General features: G+C 35.9%; 1 protein-coding gene across 6 annotated transcripts in view; it reads left to right on the top strand.

The window, feature by feature from the left end:
- Positions 1-14,929, top strand: part of TBC1D5 (TBC1 domain family member 5) — a 318,071-nt gene that overhangs the window by 245,161 nt on the left and 57,981 nt on the right. For all 6 annotated transcript variants that reach the window (XM_041411471.1, XM_041411470.1, XM_041411472.1 and 3 more), the window contains one exon: positions 14,072-14,157. In XM_041411471.1, coding sequence (XP_041267405.1) covers positions 14,072-14,157 — 86 coding nt within the window. The remainder of the gene's footprint in view (positions 1-14,071; positions 14,158-14,929) is intronic.

Below are 14,929 nucleotides of genomic sequence, written 5' to 3'. Positions count from 1 at the left end.
CCTCATCTTCTTGGTGCACAACATCTTTGAAAGCAAAAAATTCATCACTTCTGCACTCTGACTGCCTTCTGCAAAATTTTATTCAGTACCAGTGTTTACACTTTTATGGATTAAGAAAAAAATTGTCTCTTTGTTTTTCTATATCAGTTTTTTGCAGAAATCTGCATCCTTATAGCTGTTTTTTTCATTCCTCTCAAGCACAAAGATTTCTTTCATGATGAGAAGTAAAGTGTAACATCTTTTCAGTGTGTAAGTAAGTTTATAACGTTAGATCTCAGGAATCTTTCTTAGGGTTTTGGCAGCAGTCTGTGAAATCAAACTGCCCAGCATTTATTTATGTACTTCCATAGCAAAACAAGATAGAAATATTTTTTAGAAGAAAGATACAGAGGGAGGAAAATTTTGCTCAGTTATCCATCTGAATTCAATATGCAATCTGTCATTTACTGAAGAAATATGTTAAACAATAAAGTGATTATTAATTATTCAGCTGTCCTCTGAAACATGCTAGGCAGCATACAAGATATCCCATCAGCTGAAGGGGACAAAAATTAACCACCAAATTCCCACAAAGAGGCTTAATCACTATTCCACTCCTTAGGCTCTTGTCTCCAACAGAATGAAGTCATCAGACTCATAAGGCCTTGAATGTCCTATTAATTAACATTCTCAGGTGGGCCTTGAACACCTTTCAGATAAATACTGGATTTCTGTAGTAGTAGTTCTGTAGTTCTTTGCTCAGGTGAATCAGTACTTGAAACTCTTTGATGCAAAGAGTGGTAGTTGCTTTGTCAATTCAAATAAGATGAAATGCACTTGTTTCTCATTTCTGACCTGTACTTTTTTGTTTGGGAAATACTCTGAATGTTGAGAAGGTCTGATTTCCAGAAAAGGAAGAGCCTAAGGGACTTGCAGCCGCCTCTAATTTTACACTGGTTCTTTGTGTGAGGTTGCATAAAAAGATCAAGACTTCTTACAGTAAGGAAATAAAACCATTCTAAAGGATCTTTCTAAAAGTAAAAAATAGTTCCTGGTCTGAGAAATAAATGTATTTTCAAGGCCATTACTTGAATACCTGTTTCTTACCTTTTCCTAGGTGTGACTTTAGGTTTCACTTAGATGTCTGTAAGCATATGTTTGTTCAGTCTGTTTTTTCCATATATCTCAAATGGAAGTCTTGCTGTTCTTTAAGACCTATGCACAAACATTTCCAAATCTGTCAACATTTTTCATGAAAGGGAAGACTCAACAAGACTCAACAACTCATGGGTGCTGTAGGAGACTATAGTCAGTGCACAGATTATATACAAAAATAAGTGGAAAATTATACCTTTTTTTTTTCCCTGTGCAGATAAAAGCAGGTTGGAAGAAATGACAAAGAGATTTTAGTCTGTAGTGCAACTTGTAAGTGGTGATTAACAAATTCAGTGCTTAATTATTTTTCTTCCTTCTTTGATGTTTTCTTGTGCATTTCTCCATCACAAGCTTCTGGTTTCTAATAGGAAATTACGTTTGGTTCAGTGCAATTTTATCTCTCCTTATCCAGGGCTGAGTTTTTCTGCATGGCATTTCTTCCAAGATTTTGCTTGGGTTTTAATATGTGAAATCAGGGAACTCTTCTCTGGGAGACTGTTGCATGGTCCAGTGGCTTATTTCATTATTTGTTGAACATACCAAGAACATTTTGTGTTGTTCCAAATATCTCTCTGCTCCTTTAAGCTCTAAATTTCAGCCAGACAAGAAATGCAGTTTAGAAGTCATGGCCAGTTGCAAACAGGAATCTACCACTTGCAGGTTTGCTCATATATATGTTGTCTTCCATATTATTTTTGCAGCTAGGAAAATACCAAGTCATATTACAGAGGGGAGGTAGTGGGGTATTTGGACTAAAAAAGGTTGGTGGTAGGTGGATAAAACTGAAAGGTTCTTAAGGAACAATCTTGTCATAAATTGTGGAGTTTTTTGTTATCAGATGTTAAACCTCATGCAACTTTCCCATCTGTAACTTCCAATTCTGGAGATAACCTGGGTTCGTATATCAAAAAAACATCTATGATTTTTTCTCTTTCCTTGCTCTGATATAGCAAGTATTTCCTTCTCACTTCTTGTCATGCAGTCTCTATCAGGAGAGCTAAACTTAGGCTTGATGAACCTGTCGCATTTTGTTTGCCTCTTTTCACCGCAGTCATCATCACCAGGAGGTGTTGACTAAATGTCAGAAGCAAGCTGTACTTAAAAGGTGGGGGGCATTTTTTTCTTAAAGATGGACAAGTGCAATTTCCTAACCTTTTGTGAAATCGAGCCTTAGCATTATCCAGTATTAAAAATAATATGAAAAGTAATTAGTACTTGCCATTAACCTAATGCTTGCAGCAGCTCTCCTGTTCACTGTGGGAACCCCAGTTGGCAGCTGAGATGAGAGAACATTTTAGATACCACATCTCTGATATTTTTCAGTGCCACAGAAGAGAAAAACACATCTCTGTAATAGCTGAAAACAAGTTAATGCACCTGTCTCGGGGGGGGGGGCTGAGAGATACTAATTTTACAGGCATGAGTATGGATCAATGCAGAATAATTGAATTCCAGCCTTTTCTGCATTTGGCTAGCTCCACTTCTTAGGAAAACGTGGAATGAAAAGCTCAAATCAGTGTTGTTGTCTTTGCATAGGGTGATAAAGTTAACCTGCTTAGCAGAGTATTTGTTTCACATTTCTAATCTTTGAACAGATAATTGCCTCAATTATTTATATTAAAGTAACTTCTACGCATTTAGAATCTTTCTGAATATAAAAGTAGAGCTTCTTATGGAAGAATGGGCTATTAAAATTGTATATATGTGAAATGAAAAAATAAGGGAAGGTTCTTTTATGTATACCCAAAAACATTCACTGAAGGTGTGTGTCTGCATATTTAATACACCACGAGTGGCTCATTTTCTTTAGTTTTTTTCCTTATCAAAATCATTGAGCACTGTTAATTTTCACAGCAAAGGCAGCAAAATTAAGAAGTAGAGATATGGAGATAGGGCATTGGAAAAATATAAAGTGATTAAAAAACATAATTCTAACTAGAGTTGTTCAAATAAAAAAAAAAATTTAAAAACCCAATTAGAAACAAAAGTCATAGAAAATGTGAACATATTGTGTTCCTTAAATAACCAGATGTTCTTTCCTTCCTGAAGGCAGCCAGGGCTAGGAATAAAAGGTTTAAAACTATTGTTTTAAGTTAACTGTGAATTTTGAAAATCTGTTTTCACCCTTTAGCAAATAAAATTCTAATACAGCAACATAAGCAAAGTAATTTTCATCTTTGGGTGTTCTTGTTTGTATGTTGTTCAATGTTGAAGTGTTAACCTTATCACAGTGACTTATTAGAAAACTAAAACACTACAGAGAATATTACAGTTTTGCACCACATACTAAGAACCTGACAACTGTCCTTTGTCTGAAAGCTTACTGTATTTGTTCTTAATTTTTATGTAAAACAAGTTTGCTTTCAGATATTTTAGCATGGTGAGTTGTCCCATTCATTGAGCAAGCTAGTTAGGAGCTTAATTCAGTGGAGAGATCTTTTTATCATAAGCTACCAATTAAAAAACAAAAAAGAAAAAAGTATGTGCTTGGTTGATGGAAATTGTTACTTATGCTAATAATATTATAGCTACTGCTGCTGATATTTTCTCAACATTGTATTTGAGCTATTTGCTGACATTGAAAGTGGCTATATATTAGTATTAAATTCTAGCTAAATCCATGGAGAAGAATACATGACATTTCAAAGAACTCGTATTAGTTTGTCGTGACTGAAATTACAGATACTGCCAGAAAATGTAAGCAATAAAATATGGTCATGATCACTCATATAAGGAATAGTTGGAAAAATCTGCATTCTAGCTTTTAACACTATTCACTATCTAAGCAATGAGTAACAAGGGGAAAACACATTGCTGAAATTTTGAACCAAACTCTTTGTACATTTATTTTCAGCTGAATTTTCTTCTTAAGTAGCTGCCACCGTCTCATAGTTTTCTCCAAGCTGGTTTCATGTGCCTGAAAGGCTGTTGAGTTTCACTTTCTTCTTCTTCAGATAAATTCTTTTCTATACACTCATTAACGGAGGTGCCGCTGCAGAGCTGCAACTGTCCTTTGAACGCTGCCGTTATGTCAGTATTGTTGTTTTGCCGTTTGTGGCAGGAGAAAAGCAGGTTTGGGGTTGTTTTGTTTGTTTGTTAGCATTGTGTGTGCAATCTGGCATTAATTACCTCTCTTTAATGACCAGATTGCAGCCAATCAGAAGTTGGGATCTGGCGCTGCTCCGGCATTAGCAGCTCATTAATTTGTATCTCCACGCAGAGGTACTGCTGGGGTGCGGGTCCACTTCATTACAGGGGTACCAGCAAGGGGCAGGGAGACTCTCAACAAACATTTTTGCTTTTTAGTTTTGATCATGAAGAATGTGACTGATATTTCAGGAGCAATAATACATTGAGAGGGGGTTTAGGTGTATGAAGCATAAGTTATCAGGAAGCTGGGATAATAGATATCCCAGTGCAGTATGAGCTGCCTGTACTTTAAGTAAGGAGAGTTGCCTGACTGAGTAAGGTCGCCTGTACTTTAAAGGAGAGTTAACTTTACGTGAGATATTATTGATAAAGGTTTTCCAGAAAAGCTAACTACACATCTCTTCATCTGGAAGAAAAGGACTTAGGAGAAACAAAAAATAAACGCATTTACTTTTAGTGATTCACAGAGAACTTCTATTTGCCTTAATTTCTGCAAGTTTAAGAACTTGCATGTGCAATGCAATGTAGATAGATTTTTATGGACAAAAACGTGGCACCATTCTCAACTTGACCTCTGCTTTTATAACCACATTCAATTCCTTGTACTGTACTCAAGGATTTTGGTGTTCTAATATTACCATTTGCAAATACAGTGAGGTTATATGTAATCTAAACACCTCACTTTAAATAAATCAATGGGTTTTTTTCTGTAACTGCATGCTAAGCTTTTTAATGGTGGCCATTATATTTACTTACTCTTTGTTTATGTTCATGTTCTTAAAATGAGAACATTTTATTTTCCAATTAAATAGTCTATGCTTTGTTTTAAGAATTATTGATTTAAATATTCAGTTATTGTGTTTCATTAATAGAATAAGGTATGACAGGCGGCTAAGAGTTTAATGATAAATTACTTGGAATAACCATGTTGCCATAGTACCACATAAAAATAGTAAGTGTACCATGAATTAAAAATCTGCTTCATTTTTGTACATTTGTTTCAACACCTTTTTTCCACATTCACCTATGCATTTTAGAATACAAAAAGGCTACATGGTCAATACTTGTGATGCAATAGCTTTGCTATCTCTCTCAAAGTTCATTGCAATCTCTTCACTGGTACATTAACCATTTAATCAACCCACTGTAAAATAGTGTAAAATATATCCTGTATGTCACAAGCAGTATTTTCAGGAAAAAGACTTGGAAAGTGGTTGATTAGTCATCTAGTCAAGACTTTTCAAATGAGAAACCTTTCAATGTCGTTCTCATTCTGCAGCACCATATGCAAGACAGTAGTCATCACTCAAAGGAGAAAGCCGATCTCTTGGATTGCCAGTGGCAACGCAGTTCCCAAGTGTTGCTCTCTCCTTAGTGTTGCACATGCAGGCCAGTTGCGTGGGTAGGAACTCACAAACACTGATTCCATCTAAGCTGAACAACCATTGCATTTAAATTAATAGGAATACAGTGGGAAATAATATGGAATAAAGCAAGGCTTCCAGAAGAGTGGCACCTGCCATAGTGAAAGCCATGCCGCAGGTAAGAAGGTGCAGAAGCAAAGGACTTGTCCCAGTTCTGTGTGGGGCCAAGCAAGATGGGGCTGCAGTCCCCTGCTGGTAGGAAGAGCAGAGCCCAGCCAGGTGACTTCGTTGTCCTCATTGCCCATCTTGTGTGGCCCAGCAGGAAGGAAGGCCACTGGCCTCCTTAAGGGCAGGAAGGAGTGGGTGGTGTGGCTGCTGATTTCTGGGAGGGTCAGGAGGTGCAGAGTCTTTCAGAGGAAATGGCTGAAGGTGAGTTCGGAGCTGCTGTTTCTACTTTCGGCTAACATTTGACAGCAAGTCTCCAAGACAAGATGGACCAGAAAGTCCTCTTTGGAAGACAGAATTTTTAAATTGTTCCTTCTATTTGAGCAGGTTGACATCCTCAGTAGCAAAGTAACAAAAACAATCCTGATTGTACTTGCTGCTACAGCAAGAAGCTGAAGCATTTTAAGCTCTTAATTACTTTAGCTACCAATAAAACTTATTGCTTGTGAATTTCTTGGGGCTGTTTCTTTCAGTTGATAGGGTTACTTCTGTTTAAAATGTCATTTAAAGCTACTGACCCTCTCCTATAAAAGTAATAATGTTATTTATAAAATAACACTTCTAAAATGTATTTAACAGTGTTAGAGTGAGGTGATTTTGGTTCTTCTTATGTGCAACCTGACAATTCAATTAATAATTTCTAGTTTGCAAAGGAATTTATCAAAAGAAAGCATTTAAAACACTTAAAGCACTTTTATTCTACCTAATCAGAAGTTCTCCATGTCATAATTTATTTAGTAAAATTTGCAAAACACAAACTGTGAGTTACATAAAAGTTATTTAATAACTTTTAAATAATATATGGAAGATTAACTACTGAATCACATCCTATCTATTATGATGGAATTTGAGTTCAGACTCTTCTGATAGAAATGTAGATATACTTCTTGTATACCTACATATTTTATATTAAATATTAGTGTATCAGTTGTAATGAAGGCTATTTGAGTACATTGTATTGGGAAGTGCTTCTCTGAAAGAGCAAAATACTGTCAAGATAGAACTGGGAATGGTATTATTTTTTTCCTTTGTCGTAACTTTTTATGGAAAATTAGGTTTGGAGATGTTATGTCTTTTGTCCTTTGTCTTTTTAAGGAATAGTAGTGATCAAAATGGCTCTCTGGGATAATTCCTCATGATTGGAATCCAAAATGAAAGGAGTTGCTTGTCCCGCAGCACCAGGCCCTTAGTTTCTCTCTGTGTTTCACAAGACTTGGATGTCATATTCCTTTTGGTGTGTGCATGGTGCTCTGTGAATGAGCTTTTTTCACTCCCCTGGGGATCTTTTTCAAGTGGTTTATGTAGCAGATTACACACAGAACGTGAATTATTCTGTTTCTTCTCCTTGTAGTGAAAATAACCAAATAGCACCTTAAAATGTTTTTCCCTGATATGTGAGATTTGTGTACAAGCATGTATCTGGAGAAGATGTAATGCTGTAAGTGTGCTTACAAGGGGTGTATAAGTATAAGCTTCGGATAACTACATTACTCACAAAGCCATCAGTGAGTTATGCAGGTTGTCCAAAACGAGTGCCAATAAAACCATAATGTGGTAGCTTTTCTGTACATAAAGATGTCATATTTTAAATCTCATAATTTGGAGCATTCCAGGGTTTAAAGCAAGGCTTGCTGTGTGTTCTTTTCAAAAGCCTGGAGCTTTCCTCCACAATGTTGTAAAACTCCTGTTCCTAACTGTGCGAGGCTGCAAGATGCCAGAGCATAAATCTGTCACGGGGTAGAGCTGAACACTGTCAGATTTATACCTTACTATTTAGTTAATTTACTTCTTAAAACCAAGGGTTCAGCTGAAAAATAGGCAACTAAATTAAGAGGCAGATTTAAAAGGTGCTTAAGCAATTCTGTTGATGCAAGATGGGGATTTTACGCAGGTTATGAACTTGAACGTTGGCAGGTCAGAGTCTTTTTGTCTGGAATATCAATAAAAGCTGATTTGGTAGGCTTTGATCTACCTGTTAAAATGCAATATGCTGTAATACTATAAATGAAAATTAAAAAAGGCTTCCCAAGCAGTTAGGACAAGAAGCCAAAATACACAACTAGAAATTTCTTTCAGTCAAGTCACTGAAGCATTTTTAAATCTCACTTGTCATTTTTTTTTCAGTTCTTCATCTCTTGTCATAGAATGCCCATGTGAGAGAAAGCATGTGTGTATGAAGTTAAAAACAGACCATAACGCACAGTATTTAAAATATCTTCCTGGTGTCTGAAATTTCTAGTTGCCAGGGGAATGGAGGGTTGTCACGTAACAAAACTGGAGATAATTTATTTCAGCCTAATCAGAGTTCAGGGGTCTTCCATTCTTGACCCAATTAACTGAATTTTCTTTCCTTTTCTGTTTTTTCTGGGAAATTTTGTTGCTTAGGGGGGAAAAAAACCCTCCTTAATTTTCTTTAGAAACAATTAAATATTATAATTCTTCATACTGTTATTGCATTGTAAATAACAAGGTCCATGATTGAGACCCTTAGCATCTTCCGAAAAATGTAAACAGGAAGCATTATTCCCAGTTTGATGATTATGGCATTCCTTTGCCAACACCAATATTAGTGCATGGATCTCCTGACTCCTGTGATTAAAGGAAGTTCTTTATTAGTTTTGTGCAGTGTATCCTTCATGTTTGTGCTGCTTTCATACACAGGGTTGACAGATTATCAGTCTGTGTTTTAGGTGGTATTTTGCTTTTGGCCTTGAGCCACTTTTGAATTGTCAATAGTACATTATATTATCTAATGTCTCGCTGGGTTTTTTCATTCTAATAACTCCGTGGTTCATAGGTGGATAAAATACCTTCTGTGCCCCAGCAGGTTGCTTGCTGCAGAAGGTATAATAAGGGAAGAGGAGAATTAGCAGGTGAAAAGAAATGTTTGTTTGTTTGTTTGTTTGGGGAATGGTGTTTTGCTTTGGAGTTTGGGATGGTTTGGTTGTTTAGTATACAAAATACCTTGATATTTTTCTGTAATGTTAAGCCTTTGCTTATACTGTGTAAGTGTGTTCATGTGGGGTGGAGACAGCTGCCTAAATATCTGACAAAAGAATAAAAAGAGGAAAGGTGAAATCCTCTCTCAAGTTATTAGGTAATAAGTAGTAAATACTTCACATTAATTATTAGTGCCTAATGGAAAAACTGCTGCTGAACTGAAGTATTTCTTATCAACATCTCAGCTGCTATATTTCAGCTCTGTTTCCAGTCAAAATTTTTGTCATGTTTATGTCATCTTTAATGAAAAAAGTAGCATAGATGATCTAGCAGGAAAAGGTCAACCTTTCCTGACCTCTCAGTCCTATTTGAATTTAGGGTCACATGATCCTCCAACTTTAGAAACAAATGAAAGGGAAAAAATAAATTTTATTACAAAAATTTCTTAGGCACTACAGGAATTACGAAGAAATCCAGTATTACCATTCAGCTGACACAGGGAAAAATGAGAAAATTAGCTCCCTAAAAATAATTGTTTAAATAAATAGAACAACGTTCCATCATCATCCTTCTCTTGTTTTTACATATGTTTGGTTCAGTCTGGATTTTGATTTAGGCTTAAAATGTTAGTATTTTAGGGGAAAAAACAATAAATGTTTTGCAGCATTTGGATAATATATTGGAAAAAATTAGTTTTAAAACATTCCATTTGACACTAGTGAGATGATTATTTTGGTCAGCCTATTGTGCTTGGATGTAGAATTCACTGCTGCTGTTTTGTTTGTTTTTTCTCTGTTGCATTGGGGTTATCTAGTTTCAGATATAATCTAAGTGGAGTTTTTCTTCAGTAGCTGAGGTTTTCCCACCTGTCTACCCTAAAACACCTGCAACATATGTTTGTGTAACCCTGCAATGCTTTGTGGTTTGGGCCTTGAGAAATTCCCCCAGAGCTTTTTGCTTATAAACAGCTGAGCAATTCATTTCTCTGATGACAAGTGTTTTTCCCTTGGCATTGAGGCAATAGCATACTTGCTAAAATACATCTCATTTTTTGTTAGATACATTGAAAATCTTTTTTCATTCTTGTCTCTTATTCTGAACCTTCAGATTTTGTACAAAATTGTGTTTGATTTCCCACCCCCCCCTCGTTAATAAAACTAAAAAGGGAGAAAAGAAAATACCTCAACAAAGAAGAGTGTTATCGAGATTCCTCCACTTGCACCTGCATGTAGACTTTTAAACATGCTGTGTATTCAGGGGTGGGACACCAGGTGCGCTGCAGAACAGCCTGTGACTTGTGTCACACACGAACATGCTTTGCTATATCCTGTCTATTCCATGGGTAACATGATGTGATATGTCTCCAGAGGCCAGGGAGGAAAAGGAGTTTACTTGGGAATTTGAGCATGTGGAGCAGGATCCTTAGCTGGGAGTTGCTTTTCAGCAGTGTGTGCAGGTTTAGGGATTGTCTGCATTCAGTGTGATTCTGACCACAGCGTCAGTCCCTGGCCTTGGAAAAGTGCAGCTGTGGATATAACTTAGCTCAGCCCCGTGGCCCTGGAAGAGGCTAAAGGCAAATAGAAAGTCCCCAAGAACCTCCTGGCAGCCATGGGAATTGGAGTGGGTTAGTCTGGGGGTGGCTGAGAATAGACAGGAGGACAGGGAGGGCACTTCAGTAGGCAAATGAGCTGGGACAGGGGGATCTTTTAGACAAGGAAAGGCTCAGAAGCAGGAGTGCCTCAGAGATACCTGAAACATTTTCAGGCTTTTATCCCCTTTGGACTGTGGCTAATACATTTTGAAGAGACAAAGTCCAAAATCACATCAATTTCTATGTGTTTCTATATGTGAATTTCATATACCATCCTTTTAAAAGCATAAATAGAGAATTTTCTAGCGGTTGAAACTATGTTCACTCTAAATAGACATTAAAATTAAAAGAATTATAAATCCAGCAGACTACTCCTATAAAATGGGTGTGGGAAAAGGGGGCGAGGGGTTGTTCTAGTATTGTATTTCTGCTCTCTCTTTCCTTACTAGGGGAAAACTATATATGTGTTAATCTGTACAATGCCCTCAGCCCTCATACAATTTCTTGGAGGGATTCAACAAACTATACATTTGAAGGATTAATTTCACTGTCATTTTAACATTACCCTTTTAAGAATAGAATAATTTTATCCCAGTTAGTAACAAAATAATGTACATAAATTGAAAAACAAAAGGAATAACTTTACATATTTAAGTAATAAAAAATACAAATTGGATCTTTCTAAATTGCACTGTGTAGGAAAAAACTGGTTGCTGTGAATATTTTAAGCAATAGACTTATGTTTTTTGTAAATAAATTTAGTCCTTAGTTCTGATACATAGGTATTGCAATTTAGGGGACAGCTCAAACTGAATGCTTAGAGAGGAAATTACTTTAACATTCTTAAGGAACAAGCATTGTTATGGTGTAGGTTTTCTGTTCTGCGTTTTACATTTAACTTATTGAAATGGTTGAAAAGAATACAAAACTTAAAGGACAACCACAGTGACATAAAGATCATAATCTTCAAAATAATGTATTTTTTACTGTCTGAATTTCAGTTTTCAGAAATATTTAAATTTTCTGTGGTGATACTTCACAGATACTTGTCTGCTAACATATATATCAGGTTGTTTTCTTTTAAATATTGACATTTTTTGAGAGGCTATCTCAGTGATGCTACAAAAGAAGTCGCAGTAGTAACCCTTGCCATTTACTGTATTGCATTTCTAATGTTTTTTCTGAGAGTTTTTTTTCACTGCATGTAATAGTACTTTAAACTGCTTCTTCCTTTGATACCTTTAAACCTCACAGGAATTTAAATAGGCTCCTGTGAAAGTAATGCTTGAGCCTCATTCATATATTCGAGTTAGATGTTATTCCTATTAATGGCTTTAAGTGCTTAGATAGTAGATCAGCTTTTCGTGTCTTCAATTGCTTGCCATTTCTGCATAAATATATTTCAAGATACTGTTCCACATGATCTTTTCCTCTTGTATTGGTTTTTAATTTTTATTTAATTCAGCAGCAATGTGTAATAATCTTTTTAATTCAGAAGCAATGTGAAATAATCTATTTTATTATTTCAATATACTGTTCCACATGATCTTTTCCTCTTGTTTTGGTTTTGGGTTTTTATTTAATTCAGAAGCAATGTGTAATAATCTTTTTATTATTTATTGGGTAGTGAAAAAGAAATTTCCATGTTTTTGCTAACTATAAATATATACCAAGTTATTGGAAGCAAATTGCAAATCTGGCTAGCACCTAGTAACTTGTACTTTACAAAAAGCTGCCTTATGGCTTAGAAGTGCCCAGTATTTTAGCTGTCTCTTACTCTTCAACCTTACCCTTCAAAACATGTAAAGAAAGAAGTTACTTAATTCACAGGACAAAAGTTACACTGATTACCCAGACAGAAGTCACAGAACCATCAGTTATCCTCATCACGTCAGTTTGGATTTGATTATCATAGAAATGTATTGAATTACCAAACTAGAGCAATAGTAACTAAAGCTGATTCATTGTTATTGCTGTCAGTTGATGAGGACTGACTTTCAAGCTCTATAAATTGGTAGAGTTATTCAAACATTGTTTTTGTAACAGGAGATGAAAAATGTAGAACAGCCATTACAGTGTGGGTGCTAGGATAGATGAGAATTTTTTTAATGCTTGTCTAAAAGCTTTTAGTTGCTTCATTTTTTAATGAACATTACAAACATATATGTTTAAAATGTTTATTGTGTTTCCAAAGAATGAAAATGAGACATTTCATACAAGATTAAGTCTAACTGCAGGAAACAATCTGGAAATTCCCACCTTTAAATATGCTTCCAGAAATCATCCTGGCCTTTGGTGTCTACTAATTCTATAAATTTTCTTCCCTCCTTTTATGCCCTTGCAATGTTTTGGTCTTTAAAATTCAAGTCCTGTATCCTCCTCCAGAAACAAGATTTTCAAGGAAGGAGGGCTATCTGTAGGTATGTGGAAAATGAGAGGATAAGACTGTAGATACTCCAGTCTGTAATGAAATCTGAAGAGCAAATATACCACATGAAACTGAAACACCTGAAGACTGACTCTGTCAAAAATATAATGTACTCTCACCTGTGAAAAACGGTTTTGGAAAGGTCAAGGCATGGTTCACTAAAACTGTATTTACTACTGGCAGGACTTAAGAAGGCAGATCAGAATATAAGGCAACAGCCAATAAAGGATTAAACCTTTGTAGCAAGTACTTAGAAAGTATTTAGATCTCTTTTATACAATATATCTGATCACTACGCAGAAATTTTTGCCACTTTACTATTTTCTCTTGCACTAGAAATTGCTTAAGCCATTTCTCATTTATATTTTTTTAAAGGGCCTCTCTGTACCTCTCTGTTATTTCATTTCCATCTGCATGCAAAATTTTTTACTTAAAATATTTACTTGCTCCTCCAAATAGTGTCCTTCAGGATGCATGCAATCGATCATGATACTTTATGCATATACTGCAGTCTATGCTTAATTTTCAGTGGATTATTAGATCTCAAAAGGATGATTTCAGGACTACTGAAGGAAGCATATTACATGAAAGAGTTTCATTGTGTCAGAAGTGGACAATAACAAGTGGATTCTGGTTTCAATATTAATTATATACACTTTATTATAGTGTATATAACAGTTCTTTATTCATGGCCTCGGTTTTCAGTAAGGTGAAATTTGGAGAGGAAAAATAGGCTCTGTGTGCCATCTAGTGGGATCGTTCAGGTTGTCTCACTCAAATTAATTCTTTGCTTAACAGAGATACTGCTAGTGATGTATTCAGTTCAAAATGTTTGCTATAGTTTCTCATACTATTACCATTTTCTTGAAAACCATAGCACTTCAGCTTGGAGGTGGTCAAATTCTATACCTGACCTACAGGAAGAAATCATACCAGTATCTTGTCTTGTGCAAGAATTACTGATTTAATTAGGAATGTTACCACTACAGCAAATAGCCTCATCACCATGTGGAAGAGTACTGATTTCTATGAGAATGGAGTGGACTTACTGGTACAATTTGGTGTAATGTTAAGTATTTTAAGTCTTCACTTTAATGTAAATGACAGTACTGCCTCAAAAAACCAGGATCCCAGGAAAATAAATTCTTGTCTAAGTTTCTAATCTTCTTTATTGAACATATTTCATTTCTGCTTAAAATCCCCCAGAAAATTACAATGAATTACTCTTTTGTTTTTTAGCGAAATCCAAGACCGGTGACTCACCAGTTCCAACAAAATTTAGATTATTACAAAGCACGTGGAGCAGACTTGATGAACAAAACCCGGTAAGCTATTTCTAAATATATATTCACCAAACTAAGAGCTTACATTAAAAAAAAGGTTTCAGAAGTCACACTTATACTAGACAGGAATTACATAAGCAGTATTAGAAGCATTTATTTCAAATCTATCCCTTGGCTATTATTACATGAAAAAAATTGAAGTTTTTACTTGTAGTGTTGCAGTCACTCGCTGGCATAATTTTAAGAGAGGCTGAGGACACTTTTACACAGTGACATGTATCCTAAAAATGGGGTAAACCATTGCCAGTGTGGGTTCTGTCGCTGAACTAATTCGGATAATGCACCTAATTGCAATCTGGAGTATCCATGTACCAGAAGCTAAGTTAAGTTGAATTAATGTAAATCCAGTTTGAAGTAATTTTTACAAAGCTTTACCTCTCGTCTTTTAAAGTGGTTTCTATCAATAATGCCAAAATTCCTCATCAAGGCCATATAATCTGGGTGGCCAGAAGGTAGGTGCTAATGGCAGGTGTCTGCTGGTGGCTGCAGGTCAGCCCAGCACAAGACACAGTGCTTCAGCTGACACAGTCACAGGCAGATTCTTGGGCTGCACGTGGCCCCAGCCGTTCACTCTGCCTGCTGATTCATGGGAACTTGCTGGCTTTTGGACTTCTGCATCGCTGTCACATTCTGTTGAAATCAGCTACATTAAAAGCCAACTCAAATTAAAATGGTGTCATTTGAGAAGCTTTTAAAAAGGGACAAAGAAGCAGAAATTAAAGCTAGAGTGACTACAAAACCATCTTTTTCTCTA

Source organism: Onychostruthus taczanowskii, unplaced genomic scaffold (genome assembly GCF_017590055.1).
Source record: "Onychostruthus taczanowskii isolate IOZ18803 unplaced genomic scaffold, ASM1759005v1 scaffold36, whole genome shotgun sequence".
NCBI lineage: Eukaryota > Metazoa > Chordata > Aves > Passeriformes > Passeridae > Onychostruthus > Onychostruthus taczanowskii.
The sequence above is the reverse complement of the archived record's forward strand: the minus strand, read 5'-3'. Positions and strand labels throughout refer to the sequence as shown.